General features: G+C 39.8%; 1 protein-coding gene across 2 annotated transcripts in view; it reads left to right on the forward strand.

Annotated features, from left to right (window-relative positions):
* The window catches only part of HBS1L (HBS1 like translational GTPase), a 104,699-nt gene that overhangs the window by 50,630 nt on the left and 34,986 nt on the right, over positions 1-19,083 (forward strand). For both annotated transcript variants that reach the window (XM_034765605.1, XM_034765607.1), the window contains one exon: positions 17,662-17,770. In XM_034765605.1, coding sequence (XP_034621496.1) covers positions 17,662-17,770 — 109 coding nt within the window. The remainder of the gene's footprint in view (positions 1-17,661; positions 17,771-19,083) is intronic.

Consider the following 19,083-nt stretch of genomic DNA (forward strand, 5'->3'; position numbering starts at 1 on the left):
AAGCTGGTAGCGCTCGGGCAGCCCTTTTCGCGTGGCTGGGAGGGAGGAGGGGGAGTTAGGGCGGGGACTTTGGGGAAGGGGTGGGGGAAAGGGCGGAGTTGGGGCGGGGGCGGGGCTAGGGCCCTTGGAGTGTCCTCTTTTTTTATTTTTTAAATATGGTAACCCTACTCAACATGCACTCTGCTAGTGACATTGTAGCCTCTATGGCACCTTTTGAATTATGGGAGGAGTGTGGTGGAGGATCAAGTAAGTGCAGTTTTCATACACAATGACCTGGTTTTGCAAAGTAGTAAAAATAAATAAGAGAAAGTGGAAAGCAAAGATGAAAGTAACACTAAGAGAACATCACTCATTTCCCCCAGATAGGTCAGCTCTTTGACCATTCATGGTCGAGGTGGTTGTAATTTCACCAGTAGAGTGCACACTAGGGTACTAACAGAGTGGAAGTTCTGCAACTTCACAAGGCCTAAAGGAAATCAGGTAAAATATTAAAACCAGTTATATGTTAGGGTGTCTCCAGATTGGGAATTTAAAAATCAGTTATGTGCTGATTATCTTCTTTTCCTTAGCTCTTTGGGACATGATCATGTAACTTTAGTTACCGTACTTAATATCTTACAACTTGGATTGATATGCCACTTCTATGTTACATTTCTGGCAGGTGTTTATTGAATAATGTTAGATAAATTGAAGAGCAGATTTGAGGTAATCTTGCTTTTTGTTTAGTAAATAACCTTCATTCCAATATTATCCTATTTCACTACCTTTCACACTTTAAATATATTTGAGTAATTTAACTGCTGTTTCTTGGGATCAGCTGCAGGCAATTCTGGTGCATAAGTATAAGCTTTGGGTCAGGACAGTTCTTATATTTGCACAGCGCCTTGCATATTTGGGTGCTACTGTAATCCAAATAATAAAAATATACATAAGTGGTATACCTATATATGCATAAAACACTAACATCTTTGTTTCTAAAATACTTTGTCAACGCACAGACTAATAGCACCATCCTCTGGTGCTGTAATGTAAGTTTTAGATCAAACCTGACATTACTAACTGCATTATTTTTGGAAATGAAATTACATTTAATGTACCTGGTTTGTACATATTGTACTTTCAGTTTTACACACTCATATTGGGCCAAAGTCTCAACAGAAATTCTGTTAATTTGCATCGACTGTATACCGTTCTTTTCAATTTAGGTTACTGGCTAATGGATATACCTTTTTAGGGCTATCCCACATATAATGCTGACTCTGTTCTTTATGTGCCCATTTATGGTCAGAGTTAAACTTCAGAAATATTGGGCTGAGTTTTTTCTAAATCTCAATGAAAGCCATATTACAGTCATTTAACTAAAATACGTTGAATAAGAAAACACCACTAACGATTCGTGGTTGTATGTCTGTGTGAGAATCAGATATTGTGGTGTTCTGTTATAGAAATGTACGGAGTGCAAATTTTTAATGCACAAATGATTGTTTATAACAAATTATGACTTCAGATAAAATGCAGGGAGTTATAGATTGAGAAAGGATCTTGTTGAGCCTAACTAGGCAGATTAGCAAAGAAGCATGTATCCCACAAATCATGACTTTCCATAGGTACAGAATAAGCTGTATTGCCTTGTGATCATGTTAATTACTGGATTTTAGTCCATTGACTACAGTGATTTGTCACCAGAAATTCCAGTGGAACTTTCTTGTTAGAAAATTGACAAGTGAAAAAATAATTCTTTTGGCTGACACATCACTCACTACTGGACCTTTAGGATTCTGCAAGGCAGAAACATCTGATAAGGCAGCTGATATGCGTGCATACTCTAGGGAAACTGAAATGTGTGTGCCCCATCCAAAGCAGATCTTTGTTGTTGTTGTATACTTCAGTGCTGCTTTGATGAAACTGGAAATCTGGAAACAAGCATTATACTCTTAACAGCAGTGCTTTTCTTATACTATATTGGATGTGAATGAGAAATAGCAGCCCACTTATTCCTATTTGCATGTATGGTATATAGATGCTCCATATATGTGACTGAAATATAGTCCAGTTTAATGAGCTTCTAAGGCACTTGCATATTAATCACACAAAAACTGTGCTAAAAGAGCACTATTAATGTTGCAAAGTCAAGCATTCAAAAGTTAGGAAATGTCAAAATTAAGTCACAGAATTTTTCCCTCTTGTGCTATATGCATTATAATACAGTCTGTACTTACATGAGCTCATACTACTTTTTGCCACAGGATGCCTGCCTCGTTCAGTGCACAGGATGGATCTGCTCTCGGGATGAACCAGAATTGGGCGGTGAAAGGAGATTATTGTCTGTAGGATCCTGCTTAATTTATTGCAGAAGTTGGAAGGTGTGTAGTGAGTGAGGCAGGGGATTGCAGGAAAAGAAAGAGTGGTGGTATGGTTAAGGCAGTTGAATGCTACCTGGGAGGATTGGATTCCAAGGCCAGAAGGGACAATTTTGATTATCTGCTTTAACCTCCTATATAACACGCCATAGAATTTCCCCAAAATAATTCCTAGAACATGCCTCTTAGAAAAGAAAAGAATCCAGTATGACCCTTGATAAATTATTCAAATGGTTAATTACTCTCACTGTTAAAAATGTATGCCTTATTTCCAGTTGGAATTTGGTCAAATTCTAGTAATTGAATCATGCTACATCTTTCTCTGCTAAATTGAAGAGCCCATTATTAAATATTTTTCCCCATGTAGGTATTTACAAACTGTAATCAAGTCACCCCTTAATCTTCTCTTTGTTAAATGAATAGATTGAGCTTTTTTAGCCTATCACTATAAGGCTTATTTCTTAATCCTTTAATTATTCTCAAACTTCTCTGAACACACTCCAATTTATCAACATCCTTCCTGAATTGTGGACACCAGAATTGGACACAGTATTCCAGCAGCTGTTGCACCAGTGCCAAATAAAGAAGTAAAATATCCACTTTACTCCTGCCTGAGGTTTCCCTGTTTATACATTCAAGGATAGCTTTTGCCCTTTTGGACACCACACCACACTGGGAGCTCATGTTCAGGTGATTATCCATCACAACTACCAAATCTTTTTCAGTGTTCCTGCTTCCTAGGATAGAGTCTCCCATTCTGTAGGTGTGGTCTACCTTCTTTGTTCTTAGATGTATACATTTACATTTAGCCATATTGAGACACAAGACGTTTTCTTGCATCTTCCAAGTGATCCAGATTAAGCTGAATCAGTGACCTGTCCTCTTCATTATTTACCATGCCCCAATATTGGTTAGTCGCAAACTGTTAGTGATGATTTTATGTTTTCTTCCTGGTCATTAATAAAAATGTTAATTAACATAGGTACAGTAATCGATCCCTGTGGGATCCCACTAGAAACACAGCCATTTGATGATGATTCCCCGTTTATATATACATTTCAAGACCTGTCAGTTAGCCAGTAATTCATATAATGCATGCCAGGTTAATTTTGTATTTTTCTAGTTTTTTTAATCAAAATATCATGCGGTACCAAGTCAAATGTCCCTTCTGACCTTAAAGTCTATGAGTCTTACAGAAGTCTATATTACATCAACACTATTACCTTTATCAACCAAACTGGTAGTCTCATCAAAAAAAGATATCAAGTTAGTTTGACAGGATCTATTTTCCATAAACACCTGTTGATTGTCATTAAATACATTACCCTCCTTTAATTCTTTATTAATCGAGTCCCATATCAGCCTCTCTGTTATCTTATGCAGGATCAGTGTCAGGCTGACACGCCTATAAATTACCCAGATCATCCTGTTTACTCTTTTTAAATATTGGCACGTTAGCTTTCTTTTAGTATTCTGGAACTTTCCCAGTGCTTCAAGGCTTATTGAAAAGCAGCATTAATGGTCTAGCAAGCTCCACAACCAGCTGTTTTAAAACTCTTGGATGCAAGTAATCTGGGCCTGCAGATTTAAGAATGTCTAACTTTAGTAGCTGCTGTTTAACATCCTCCTGAGATACTAGTGGAATGGAAAGAGTGTTAGACTATGATATGACTATCTCATCTATTTTTCTCCCAAATACAGAACAGAAATATTTATTGAACACTTGCGCCATTTCTGTATTTTTGTTGATAATTCTACCATTTCCATCTAGTAATGAACCAATATCATTGTTAGCTAGATAACAGGAACAAAAAGAATCCTATCCTATCTATCTGTCTAATTTTATTATTGACATCTAATGCCACTCCACCTCCCCTTTTGCTCACTTGATCTTTTCAAAATGGGTTATAGCCAGTGATTTTAACATTCCAGTCATGGCAGTCCTCCTATCATGTTTCAGTAATACCAACTAGATCAAATTCACGCTCCTAAATGAGCAATCCCAATTCCTTTTGATTGTTATCCAATCTCCTAGCATTGGTGCATAGGCAATGCAAGAATTTCTTCTTTTTGTGTCCTTTGGTTCCTTGATTAATTTTGTTCTCTCATCCTTGATTTTGTGCTGAATGCTCACATCTTCTCCTGACTTCTCTTGCCAGCCTGTCCCCAAGGAAATTGATTCCACCATCTATTGAGTCTGGAAGCCGTCCAAACTATATAGCCCCTTCTCCCTATAGAAGGTGGACCAATGTTTTCCAAATCAAAACCCTACACCACTTACCTAGCCAGTGTTTCACTTCCAAAATCTTCTGCCTACTGTCTTTGTTTCTGGGACAGGAAGGATCTCAGAGAAGATTGCTCTATCCCTGTCTCAGGTGCAAAGTTCCCATGTGGTGCTAAGCAGTCACTTAAACCAGACTTTTCCCAGCTGATCACTAATTTTGTGTTCTTCATATTCTGGGTGTCTGTCTTGAGACCCTGCAGTCTGATTTGCAGAAGCACTGAGCACTCACAACTGAAGTCAATGGGAGCTGTGCTTTGAACATAAAAAGTGCTGTATAATGCTAAGTACTCTGAAAAATCAGGTGCTAGGTATATCAAATTGGGCACCGAAAATTTCTGGATACTTTTTACATTAATCTTTGTGCCACAGTTCCCCATCTGTAAAATGGGAATAATCATACTCCTTCACTTCACAGGCTTGTGGAAAATAAATCTATTCATATTTGTGAAGTATTTGGATACTATTGTGCTGAGCACCATAGAAAAAGCCTCTGAGGAAATGAATAATTCTGTCTTCAGAACATGAACAATGCACAGAAATTAGGCATGAAGCGACACATTGAACAAGGATGCAAAAAAATATGAATAGCTGCTTAAAAGAGCACCATACAGTCTGTGTACGGAATGAGGCAAGAGTCCTGTGGACAAAATGGTATGTGATCATGTATATTAAAGACTGTATCATAATGCATATGCACAAAGGAGCCAAATTAAGGTTGCCTAGGCAACCTTAGTTCTGGCATTTTCTAACTTTTGAATATTTGACATTACAACCTTTAATAATGATTTTTAATATAGTTTTTAAATGCAATTTCCTAGGTTTTTAAAAAAATCAAACTGAAAAAATAAAAATTTCATTATGTGGCATTATCTTGACACCCATTTGGGTCACTGACAGGGCTGGAATTTTTAGGTTCATCATACAGGCCTCTGCTGCTTGAGCTAATAGAGTAACTGATAGCAGTGGTAAGCTGTCATCCTATGTGGGGACCAGCACTAGAGGGGGATGAAACACGGAATTTGCCAGTAGGTTTCACAGATGTTTGCTGACAGCAGAGGAATGGTGAGACTCTGAAATCCTGGATTCCACTCCAGGCGGTGGAGGGGCGTGTCTAATTACACAGACTCTTCTACCGATTTCCCTCAGGTGTGACCCCTCAGCCCCATTCCCTCCAAGCTGACTCTGTCCCAGTCCTGTCTCTTCCCTACCCTTGGGTCCTCATGCCAGTCCTTTCTCTTCACTTGGTCAGTTCCAGTCTCTACTTCTCAGATTTTTCATCCCAGTCTTCTTGCCCTATTAGGCTCACCCCTCCATACTTCCCATCCCAGTTCCAGTCTTCCCCTAGCCCCTTGTTTTCTATCTCCTTGCCTGGCCAGTTCTCCCACAATCCCAGCTCCTCATCCAGTCTCTGTCTTCCCCCACCCTCGCCTCCAGTCGCCTCTCTAGCCCTACTACTAGTCCCCAGTACTACTACATCCAATCTTAATGAATCCCCCTCCCCCTCTTCACTCCGTCCAGTTCCTAGTCCCAATCTCTTTGCCCAGTCAGGCTCAGTTCTCCCCCTGCATCCTAACTTCTCATCAGATCTGTCTACCTCTCCTCCACTCCTCCTTCCTGCACCCCACTGGTTCTCAGTGTCAGTCTTCCCCCTACAACTATTTGTTTTCCTCTCCCTCCCGCCAACCTCCATTCCCAGTTCCCTCATCCCACCCAAGACTTTGTCCTAATTTACTCCCTCCTGCAGGTGTACCTCTTGTTCCCTCTGCATTTGAATTGGGCAGTTTCCTCCTCCACAGTGTGTGAGCCCAGCAAGGGGGTCATTGAGAGCACAGGAAAGACAATCTGCCCACTCTCAGTTCAGGTGGCTGAACCTAAGTTCCCTATAAGCTGTGTGGGTGCGCAGGTGGGGAGAGGCGTTCGGCCCTGGCCCCGGAGCTGCCGCAGCTGGGGAGAGGTGATCTCCCCTGGCCCCAGCCCTGGAGGTGCCCTGTCTGGGGAGGCGCCTCTCCCCCTGGCTCCAGGCTGCTGTGGCAAGAGAGGGATGAGGGGAGTCCTCTCTCTCCCCAGGGCAGCCTGCACCCTTAGCCCCAGCCAGAGCCCTCACCCCCACACCTCAACCCTCTGCCCTAGCCCTGAGCCCCTTCCTGCACCCCAAACTCCTCATCCCTGGCCCCACCCCAGAGCCTGCACCCCCAGACAGAGTCCTCACCCCCCCCTGCACCCGAATCCTCTGCCCCAGCTCTGAGCCCCCTCCCACATTCCAAACCCCTCAGCCCCACCCCCGCCATAAATCAACTCCATATTGGTGCACATTACAAAAATCATTCCGCACATGGATGTAAAAAATTAGAGGGAACATTGGCCTGGACCCGGTACGGTGCAACACACAGCTCCTCAGAGCAACAGTTACAGCTTCGGGTTGGGGCATGCCCAGTGCAGATGGAATCTGGGGAATTTTGCTGCTAAAGTCTGTCTATACTGAGCATGTGCCAACTATAGTTTTTCAAAAGCTTAGAACTTGGGCCAAATTTGGGTGGATTTTCACAGCAAAAAGCTAGTCCTGGACACAAAACCAATCTCTCTGCCAAATTTCAAGTCCCCAAAGCATGTCAGTACTAAACTTTTTAAAGAAAAAGGTTGCCAGGATTTTTTTAACATGGGCAAAATGTATTTTTCACTAGCCTTATAACTGAATCATTTTGGCTGAAAATTTTTTTAAAAAATTCATTTTGAGGCAGACACCTGACATAGAAAGTTTTTGCCTAAACAACTGAAATTTGGCAAAGTCATAAGCAACTGAAAACAAGGTCATGTACTTGGAAGTGTTGGACAACTTTGATAGTAAGGGATGCTATTGACTCTGCCTATAATACTGCACAGTAATGAACTATTCAAGACCTAAGTTGTTGCTGGAACTAATGTGGAGAAATCAAATTGGATGCTGTGAGTTCTGATAATTCAAACTAATCCTAATGATATACAGGAATTTGTTTTCAGTGCCCTCCTGTATCACCTTCTGAAACAGAACCTTACCACTCTTGAAATTAAATATCCCTATATTCAGGCACAAGCATAGAGTTATATTTTTAACATTTTTCACTGAAAATGCCCACTGGTAGTTTCATTGAAAATTTTTAAAAAATATTTTCATATATTCACTGATTGAAACCTTACAGAGAAGATAATAGTTGGTAACAAGCCTAAGTTACCTGGAAAACCCCTGTCTGTGGTTTGTATTTAGGAAATAACCTTTCTTTTAAAAAGAAAAACAAAACTCAGTGTTCTTATTTGAGGAATTGTTTTCAATAATGTCTTGTGAGTACCTGAATCTCAATATTGTGGGACTGACTTACCCTGCCTTTTCCCCCCTCCCCGTTTAAAATTTTAAAGTTTTCAGTTACAGATGTTCAGTAGCATCAACTGTATGTTGCAAGTACTTTACTCATAAATGTTGTATTCGGTTGCAATGTTTTGACTATTTTACTAAAAATTGCTTAGTTTTGAGTTTGTATAAGTTAATTGTAGAAAAACAGCTTTCTTTGCAAAGCAGAATTTTACATTAATATATTTATAGTGTGAAATTTGAGCTAGTTGGTGTATCTTTGCTGTTTTGTGTTATCACTCCTTAAAGAGCTGCTGATGCCTCTTAGCAAATATAGAAAAGTCTGTTCTGTTTCATGTTTTAAGTTTTCCTTTCCTAGAGTCCTTTACTACTCTGTATATTTGTCTGAAAACCGCATCCTATTTGTTCCAACTGGTACTTGTTTCTCACGTGCAGTGGACTTTGCTTTTAAATTTTCTTTCTTGGTCAGTAGTGCCTTCTAGTGATGAGGACATTGTAAAACATATTTCAGAGGAATGTAAACTTTTAAAGATTTAAGTTCAGCAAACCTTTCAAATACTTTAGGAAGTTTGGAAGGGACATTGTAAAATCTGAGGATGAGGTAGTAGTGACCTCCTAATTCTGAGTCACGAGGCATAAAGAGCACATGGTTGAGAATCCTGAACTTTTGAGCTCTATTCCCAAGATTGCTGACTGGCCTTAATACCTTGTACGTATAGAGCAGTGGTCTACAACCTTTTTATGCATGAGATCACTTTTTGAATGTAAGTGCAACCCAAGATCTGCCCCACTCCGCTCACTCCATCCTCCCCCCCCCCCCGTCGCTCATTCTCCCCCACCCTCACTCACTTCCACTGGGCTGAGCCAGGGGTTTGGGGTTTGGGAGGGGGTGCGGGCTCTGGGTTGGGGCGAGGGGTTCGGAGTGTGGGAGTGGGCTCTGGGATGAAACTGGGGCAGGGGGTTGGGGTGCAGGAGGGGGTGACGGGTGCAAGCTTCGGGAGGGAGTTTGGGTGCAGGAGGGGTCTCCAGGCTGGGGCAGAGTGTTGAGGTGCAGGAGGGGTATGGGTGCTGGCTCTGGGAGGGGGGCAGGGGATTGGGCTGCAGAAGGGGGTTCAGGGTGCAGGGCATGGGGTGCTAGCTCCAGGAAGGGGCTGAGGGTTGGGGTGCAGGCTCCCTGCCTGACCCGGCCCCACTCAAGCACATCGGCACCTTCTCCCCATCATGAGCCGGGCCACCTCCCATCCCCCAGCCAGCCAGCCAGTAGTGCACCATGTGGCCACACCACTCCTGGAAGGGGCCAACGCGCCCCTGCGGCCACTGGGGTGGGGCATGTGGCTACACATGCTACCCTTCTCTGCAGGCACCTCCCCCATAGCTCCCATTGGCCACAGCTCCCCATTCCTGGCCAATGGGAGCTGTGGGGGTGGTCCTTGCAGGCAGGAGCAGTGCACGGAGAACCCATTCCCCGCCCCGGTGACCCCTCTACGCAGCCGCGGCTGGAGATTGCAATCGACTCGGAATCTCTCCAGGATTGACCAGTTGATCATTATTGACCGTTTGGTGACCATGGTTATAGAGCATTTTACAAACTCTTAGGTGGGCCTTAATGCATCCCTGTAAATGAGGTAATTGCCATTGAAGGTCCCATGGCAATCTTGATCTAAATTGTGCAGTAAGATTCCTGAGTTCGGCAGCATTCTAGTACAGCAGACTGGAGATTTTGTGTCAGCTTCAAATATATTAAATTGAGTGTTTTGTTTTAATTAAATATGAAAACAAAAAATGAAAAATCAATATAATATTCCCCACTTCTTAATTTGTTATAACATTTGATTTTATATTATCTCTTTTTTAATTTTCCTTGTGCTGCAGAGTTTTGATTGGAAAATGCATAATTATATTATGGAAGTTGTCAAGAAGCTGGAGGTCCTTACAGTTGGGTAAGGAACAATGGAGATTTATGACCCAGAGAAAGCTGTTGGATATGCACATGAGCTGGGTGTTATAATGATTAACAGTGAAATAATTAACTCTATTGATACTGAAATTTTCATGAATAGATGTCCCTATAAACTTCCCATTGAGATGAATGGGTGCAGTTCACACTTCACACAAGTGAAACACAGACTAGACTCAGGCTGACATCTGTGCGTTCATTATCTTGCACAATGCTCGTGTTTGGAAGGTTTTTACAATAGTAATGGCATAGAAACTTTTTTTAAATGATAGCATGGATTCTGGAGCATCATTCTGTGACAAGGGATGGATTTAATGGACATGGCCCTTGGTTATCATCATAGTCACTTTACAGATGGGGAAATATTAAGTAGAGAAAGGGTGCTTCTGTACTAGAAAAAATGACTTATTACAAACAGTACAGCACCACTAATGTAGTCAAGGGTAAAGCTTTTTTTCTTGATGCTGTAAAATCATACCTGGAGCAGATTTATGTTACACAGAGCTTGAGCACAGTCTGGTAGTACTTACATCATTGGTGGCTGTTGCCACAGTACAGTTAGACTAAGTGTAAATGACTACTTGCTCATGGTCATATAGAAAGTCTGAGACAGAGCAAGGAATGGTGAATGGAGAAAGTTAATAAGGAAGTGTTATTTACCCCCTCACATAACACAAGAACCAGGGGTCACCCACTAAAATTAATTGGCAGCAGGTTTAAAACAAACAAAAAGAAGTACTACTTCATGCAGTGCACAGTCAACCTGCGGAGATTATTGCCTGGGGATGTTGTGGAGGGCAAAACTATAACTGGTTTAAAAAAAGAATTAGATAAGTGCATGGAGGATAGGTCCATCACTGTTTATTAGCCAAGATGGTTAGGGATGCAGCCCCATGCTCTGGGTGTCCCTAGGCCTCTGACTGCCATGTGCTGGGACTAGATGATGGAGGATGAATGACTTGATGATTGCTCTGTTCTGTTCATTCCCTTTGAAGCATCTGGCATTGACCACTCTCAGATGAAAGGATATTGGGCTCTTTGGACCATTGGTGTCACCCATGGAAAAAAATTAGTGGGTGCTTAGCACCCACCAGGAGCCAGCTCCCTCCTCTGCCTCTAGCGCCTCCAATCTGCCCGCAGCCCCGCCGATCAACGACTCGCCCTCCCTCCTAGCACCTTCTGTTCACTGCAATCAGCTATTCCACGATGCGCAGGAGGCGCTGCGTTCGTGGGACCGGGCGGAACGGGGCAGGGTGGAGCAGAGGCAGGAGGAAGCGGGGCGGGGTCTGAGGAGAAGGGGTGGAGTGGGGCGGGGCGAGGGTGATAGTTTGGGGAAAGGGAGCGGGTGGGGCCTGGGGTGGAGCGGAGGGTTGACCACTCCCAGGGCCTAGAGGAAGCCAGTGCCTTTGCCCAGTATGACCATTCTTATGTTTTTGTGAATGGAAGCCAAAATATCTAGTTCTCAATTCCATTCCTTAAGAACAAGACTCTCCTTCCTCATCTTTTAACTTAACTGACACATTCAGAACCTACAAGTGAGACTGATTCAAAGCTGAAATGATTCATAGCTTCTCAATGATTGAATTGATTTTTTAAAAAAAGAACTAATATTTTTGACCTTACTAACTTTAAATATTCATAAATTTAAAGCTACTAAATCATTTCTTCAGATTTGGCATGTTTTGTAGAACTTGTTGAGACGCCAAACCATGTACTGTAGTGTTCTCTATAAATGTGTAAGAAATTCTGTTTTATTATATTTGGCAAATCATTTATAGTAATACTGAAATATTTTACGTCACAAGCATGGGCAGAATTAAGGCTCAGTTTTCAACATTAACTCTGCATTCTCTGAATTGTTGAATGTTTAATTCAACATTAGTGCTGAGTAATCAATGCTAGGTTTTGGTATATGTTTATTCTAAAGATTGGAAGTGCATAATTTATCTAGACTGGAGATACAGTAATGTAATTTGTAAGATAATGGGAAAGTACATATGCAGGGCTTCTAGTTTTAGGTTTAAATAAGTATTTAATGGCAAATGCTTGCTATTAACAAAGACAGAAAATATACTGAGAAATTAGTCTACGCTGAAAATATCTCATGGTCTCTGCATCCTTTCTAATAATCAGTTTCACATCTTCCATATGTACTTTATATGAATCTAAATTCATTTCCTGGCAGGAGGATTCTGATGAATATATTTGACAATCACAATTTTCAAATCAAGAATAGATTTTTTTTCAATACAATACGTGCTTCGAATTATTTTGGGGAAGTTCTATGGCCTTCAGGAGGTCAGACTAGAGGTCCCTTCTGACCTTAGAATTTGTGAATATGTGAATCTATGATCATATGAATCTATGAAATGGATGCTGAGTTTTCAGTGCACAGATGTCCACAGCTACTATCATGACTGCCACTGATTTTTGGTAATCTCAGCAGAGTGTCCAAGGACTGAATGGGCATTGAAACTGAATCATACTCTCCTTCTTAGAGGATGTCCTTCCAGGTTAGGGTTGAGAGAGACATGCTGAATGTTTGAGGAAGGTTGCATTGCTGCTGGCTCTGTTCTGTGATTAAACTAGTCTTCAGTCTTCAAGATAGTCAATGTTACACTCTGTAAGGGCATTACATTTACACACAGTTGCTAAAAGTAGAAAATCGAAGTCCCACATATGTAAAAGTAAAATAAAGGGAATATAGATTAATGTAAAATTTACAGAAGCACCTATCTCGCTTTCAAAACTGACTTAGACACTTAGGAGTCTACGTCTCATTGGCTGTAAGCACTTAGGAGTTTAAGACACTTTTGAAAACTGAACATAAGCTCCTAAATTACTTATGTGCTTTTGAAAAATTTACCCTTTATCTACAGTGTTGTTGTGTATAGTGATGTTAACAGTTTGAGGGGATGTAACTGCAGCTTCCAGTTGCCATTGAAACAAGTAGAATGTAAATATTAGTCCAAATTAGGGTGACCAGATGTCCCGATTTTATAGGGACAGTCCTGATTTTTGGGTCTTTTTCTTGTATAGGCTCCTATTACCCCCCACCTCCTGTCTGGTCACCCTAGTCCAAATTCTCTGTGTAGCAGAGCCTTTGAACTGCTCAGGCAGAGCAAAGAGGTCACTCAATTAGGGTGAACTGCAAACAAAACGGGGCAGACAAACCCCAAAGGCTGGTGGATATTCCAATACTTAGTTTACCAAAACAGCTTCTATAGTACCTCACTGGTTATTTAGACGTCCAAACAACACAGTTCCCTTAAAGTACCCAGCCTCAGGCCTCCGTCCAGACACACACGTCAGATATGATGATGATTACTGAAAATCTTATCTCATCATATAAAAGAAAAGGTTCTTCCAATCTCAAAGGATCAGCCACATACCCAGGTCCAATTATAACTTAGATTTTACCCAAAATACACGCTTATAGCCAATTCTTATTAGCTAAGCTAAAATTTATTTAAAAAGAAAAGAGAGTGAGTGTTGGTTAAAAGATCAATATACATACAGACTTGAATTCAATTCTTGAGGTTCAGATACACAGCAGAGATGAGTTTGTAGTTGTCAAAAGTCCTTTTAGAAATAGTCCATCGGTTATAGTCCAATGTCCATATTCAGGGTGACTCCAGTCAGTGACTGGGATCTCAATCCTTATGGCTTAAGGTTTCCCCCTCTTGAAACCCAAAGCAGATCTGAGATGAAGTAGGATCGTGTCCCAAGGTTCTTATACATTTCCAGCAGCCTTTTGGCTTGAGAAAACAATAGGCTTAACTCTCCTTCTCCCAAACATCCTGGCAATTACAACAGGGTAATTTATCCATTAAACAGTTCAGATACAGGTTACCACAACCTTCAAAGAGACCTAGAGGTAATAATACTAATTTACTCAAGTGTCTTCCTAAATGTTGTTAATCCTTTTTTTTAATCTTAGAATCAAAGCTATAGCAATAGACAAGACTTGTTTGCTTACATCACAAGACCTGAGCAAACATCTACCCTTCTATCTCTAACAATGCAGACTTGCATTTCAAAGCTCTATTCATTTACATATCTTCCTAACCAGTCTCTAAAGTTCGGCCATGGGTCAGGTCAGTCTGTGAGTTAATTAACTCTTTCTGGCCCTGTCATCTTTCAATGAGATATTATATTACACTCATAACGTCACACAAGGGATATTTCTCAATGGTTCTCCAGGCGCTTGTGGATCACCGTGGACGTTTCATGGACATTAATGCAGGCTGGTCCGGAAAGGTGCATGACGCACACATCTTAGAACAAATTGGTAAATTAAACAATTAAAAAGTCACCAGGACCAGATGGTATTCACCCAAGAGTTCTGAAGAAACTGAGATATGAAATTTCAGTACTGCTAACTGTGGTATGTAATCTATTGCTTAATCAGCCTCTGTACCAGATGACTGGAGGATAGCTAATGTAATATCTATTTTTAAAAAATGGCTCCAGAGGTGATACTGTCAATTGCAGGCCAGTAAGCCTAACTTCAGTACCAGGGAAATTGATAATTCTGTTCTATACTATATAGATGAACACAATGTGATGGGGAAGAGTCAAAGGAAATCACGCCTAACCAGTCTATTAGAATTCTTTGAGGGAGTCAACAAACATGTGGACAAGGGTGATTCAGTGGATATAGCATACTTGGACTTTCAGAAAGCCTTTGACAAGGTTCCTAACCAAAGTAACTTTTAAGTAAAGTAAGCCTGTCACGGGAAAAGAGAGAAGATCTTCTCATGGATCAGTAACCGGTTAAAAGAAAGAAAACAAAGGGTAGAAATAAATGGTCAGTTTTCACAGAAGAGAGAGGTAAATAACAGAGTCCTTAGAGGATTTGTGCTGGGACCGGTGCAGTTCAATTTTTTTAATTAATGATCTGGAAAAAAGGGTAAACAGTGAGGTGGCATAGTTTGCTGAGGATAAAAATGACTCAGTATAGTTAAGTCCAAACTGGACTGCAAAGAGTTACAGCAGGATCTTACAAAACTGGTGGCTCGGGAACAAAATGGCAGATGAAATTCAATGTTGATAAATGCACAGTAATTTACATAATTCCAACTATTACATACAAAATGATGTAATCTAAATTAGCTGCTAGCACTTAAAGATCTTGGAGTCATTGTGAACAGTTCTCTGAAAAGATCACAATCTGTAACAGCAGTCAAAAAAAAAGCTAATAGAATGTTAGGAACCATTAGTAAAGGGATAGATAATAAGGGGAAAATATAATGCCAGTATATAAATCCATGGTACTCCCACAACGTCAGTACTGTGTGCAGTTCTGGTCACCCCATCTGAAAAAAGTTCTTCTAGAATTGGAAAAAGTACAGAGAAGGGCAACAGAAATTGTTAGGGGTATGTAACCACTTCCACAAGAGGGGAGATTAAAAAGACTGGAATGGTTCATCTTAGAAAAGAGACAACGGGGGATAGAGATCTATAAAATCATTAATGTTATGGAGAAAGTGAATAAGGAAGTGTTATTTATTCTTTCACTGAATACAAGAACCAGGAATCACCCAATGAAATCAATAAGTCAACAATTTTAAAGCAAACATAAGGAAATACTTCCTTCATATAATGCACAGTCAACCTGTGGAACTTGTTGCCAGGGGATGTTGTGAAGGCCCAAAGTATAACTGGGTTCAAAAAAAGAATTCGATAAGTTCATAGACCATAGGTCCATTAATGGTCATTAACTAAGATGATCAGGGACGCAACCCTATGCTCTGGGTGTCCCTAAACCTCTGAGTGCCAAAACCTGGGACTGGATGACAGGTGATGGATCACTCGATAAATTGCCCTGTTCTGTGCATTCCTCTGAAGCATCTGGCACTGGCCACTGCTGGAAGACATGATACTGGGATAGATGGACCATTGATCTGATCCAGTATGGCCATTCTTATGTTAAAACTTTTCCCTGGGGCTGGATACTAGTTTTCTGTGAGCCACAAAAAGAAATATAATTACAGATTCTAGAATCAGATTTTTTTTTTTTTAGGATTTAAATTTTAACTTTTAAGGCATTAATGGGGTCAAGAAATAATAAAATGAAATTAAATAAGCATTTTGAGATATGGCTGCTAGAGAGATGTCAGAACTAAAGTGGGAAGAGAAAAAGCAAAATAGTAATAAGAATGATGTAATTTTTCAGGTTGAATAGCTCTCACTTTAGTCTTTAGTTGACCCGTGTAAGTGCTTTAAAACCAAACAAATACTTTTTCAACCAGTGATCCGTGACCCATGAAAAGTGAGAAGTTTTCAATCCCCACCATTTATTTTAGACAGTTGTGTAACTTATGTATTACTAGCTCCATCCTATTTGTGTATAATGTTTTATATAATGTATAATGCTTTTCATGTCTATCACTCCTTTATTTTCTTGCATTTCGTTATTTTATTTTATCCCTTATTTACACCCACTTTGGATGCGTGTGTGTGTTTGATCAAAACCAATTATTATTTTTCATATTTGAATAAATATTTTTAAATCTAAAAATGTGCAGTTTTTCTCAGCAGAGATATATATGTATTAATCCTTGTATTACTCATACTTAGCTCTTATAAGCACTTTTCACCCATAGATCTCCAAATGCTTTACAAATAAAAGTGAGCATCATTATCCCCATGTTACAGGTGGGGAAAATTGAGCAAAGAGAGATGAAGATAAACTCATTAAATATTGAATATTGTGACCAGCTGTGGGATCTTAAAAAAATGCACATGCTCTTTTGTCTTGCTCTCTATTAAAGAACTGTCTGTGGTATTCTGTTTCCTCACCTGAAACATAACTTTAAGAGCCTTGACCACAATTATATATAACCTGTATAGCAATTTGATTGTGTGGTTTTGAAGATATAGCTGTTGTGCTTAAAATACAATAAAAAGTAACCATTGAGTGGTAGGATCAAATGACTCTTAACCCATCTTACTATAGTCAGGCAGAACAATTAAAATACTTATTCATCAAGAAAGAAGTGTTCTTTTGGTGTTGAAAATTAGAATTGCTGGTTTACTGGACAATATGACTGCATCTCAGAGCCATGACTTAAGAAGAAGGTTGCTAGGAATGTGAATTCTTCTCTTTCAGAGGTCAATGACCCTTTTGTACAGCCTTCAAAGGAATTTGATTGAACATTTTTTAGGTTTTGCAAGACCGCTGGAATACCAGTTCACATAATTCAAAGTAAAACCTTATTATATGCTTGGTCTGGTTTGTTAGTTTTAAATAATAGTAAAAATATGTGACCTGAAACTCTCACATTTAATCTTACTATAGCAGAACACACCCAGCAGCATTAAAAAAGATACATACATTCAACAAGAACAAATCAACTCCACTCAGCCAGCCAGTGAATCGGCAACAAAACCTCTTTTTCATTCCTCATTTTCTCTGGGAAGATACCCTCAATCTTCTCGAAAAACTCTATAAAATAAATTGTAACTTTTGAATGACACCATCTACCTCTAAATCAGTGGAGAAACAATAGAGCCTTTCACTGGAAATACATTTGTTTATGTAGTCCCATGGGTAGATATAAGATGAAAATGTTTTTATTTTGCTTTAAGTGTGAAATTCAGACTTTCTGGGCTGCCAAAAATGGATTACATTAGGAGTATAACTTGTTAAATCTATTATTCCATCAATGTTAGTTCCAATTTTAAGTTCACACTTTAATTTTTCTGCTGCTAGGAAAACCAAGAGATTCCCAGTCAACCAGAATCGATTCTAAAATTGTGCCGAAAGTTACCAAAATGACTGTGTCTGGAAAGAAACAAGCTATGGGATTTGAAGTTCCAAGGTAAACCAAGCTTCATACCTCAAGATACTTTACCAGTTCTTCTTTCAGACTGGTGCACCTGTAGCAAGTTTACTTCTTTTTTATATATATTTTACAGAGTTTTTAGTGTACCCTCTGCAAAACTAACCATCTTGGCTTCTTGTTTGACTCATAATTACTTTCAGAAGAAGGCCTCTCACGTTGTGAGTTTAACAAATCCTTTCACTATGAATAGTGCAGAGATATCAACTAGTCAGATTATTTAAACATCCGCTTCATAGAATGCTAACGCTAATCTTTCTGGAGGCTAGTTTATTTAAAAATAAATTTTCTAAATGGAATTATGAGACAAGTCACTAAAAACTATAATTGGTTATTCATTGAAAGGAAATAGCTTAAACAATGAGAACATAATTTATGGGGAAAATAATAATTTCAGGCTAATTTCCCTCCATTGCACATGCAGCTTCCATTGCCTTAAGTGGGATGCCTATACACATATTAGAAGGCAGAATTTGCACATTTTTGTGATTGCTTTAAAATAATACGATTGAGCAAAATTAGGAGGGTCAGATTAAATTAGGAGTTGTAGAGTAGTAGTCTTCCCTTTCACAGACTAAAGGCCAAACAAATTAAAGAAAACAGTTCTGAAAATAAATTCGGAGTTCAGAGAGCTGAATCTTTAATAGTGAGTGACTAATAGCTGTCTAAGTGTCATACATTGCAACAGTAGAATCTCCTATTCCTTCTTTTATGTATTTAAAAAAGAAAGTTAATGGAAGATTTAGTGTTAGAAATATATCAGGAATAAAAGGAGAGTGTAGTTGTGCTACGAGAGCATTGTCTGGGATGTCAGCTTTCTTCCATAGTAAAACTCATTCATTTGATAGGAAAAATTTAGCAGCATGTTAGGTGTCTGAATCAGAAAAAGGACATCACAAGAACCAGCAGAACGAACTGCCCTGCACAGCTCATCAGTGTGTACAACTCTGCTGTGGAGGGATCATTTTAGAAATCAGAATGTGTTCATGTGCATTTTGTGGTGTTCTTCTGCTAAAATTGCCAAGAAAGTTGGCAGTTCTGTCTGTCATAGGATTTTCTGTACTGTCCATCCAACATGCTATCTAAAGGCAATTAATTCCAATCGTGATAGTGGTTTTGTAATATGGTGTCAACTCATGGGGGACTGCACTGAGACTATAATTTCACACAGGCCACTGAATATCCATCAGGTGGCAATAACTACTTTTAGCTATTTACCTGGAGCAATTTATAATCTGTGAGTTGGAGGTTGACTCTAACATGTAACTCCTTGAGTCTTTCAAAATCCTGCC

Source organism: Trachemys scripta, chromosome 3 (genome assembly GCF_013100865.1).
Source record: "Trachemys scripta elegans isolate TJP31775 chromosome 3, CAS_Tse_1.0, whole genome shotgun sequence".
Lineage (NCBI taxonomy): Eukaryota > Metazoa > Chordata > Testudines > Emydidae > Trachemys > Trachemys scripta.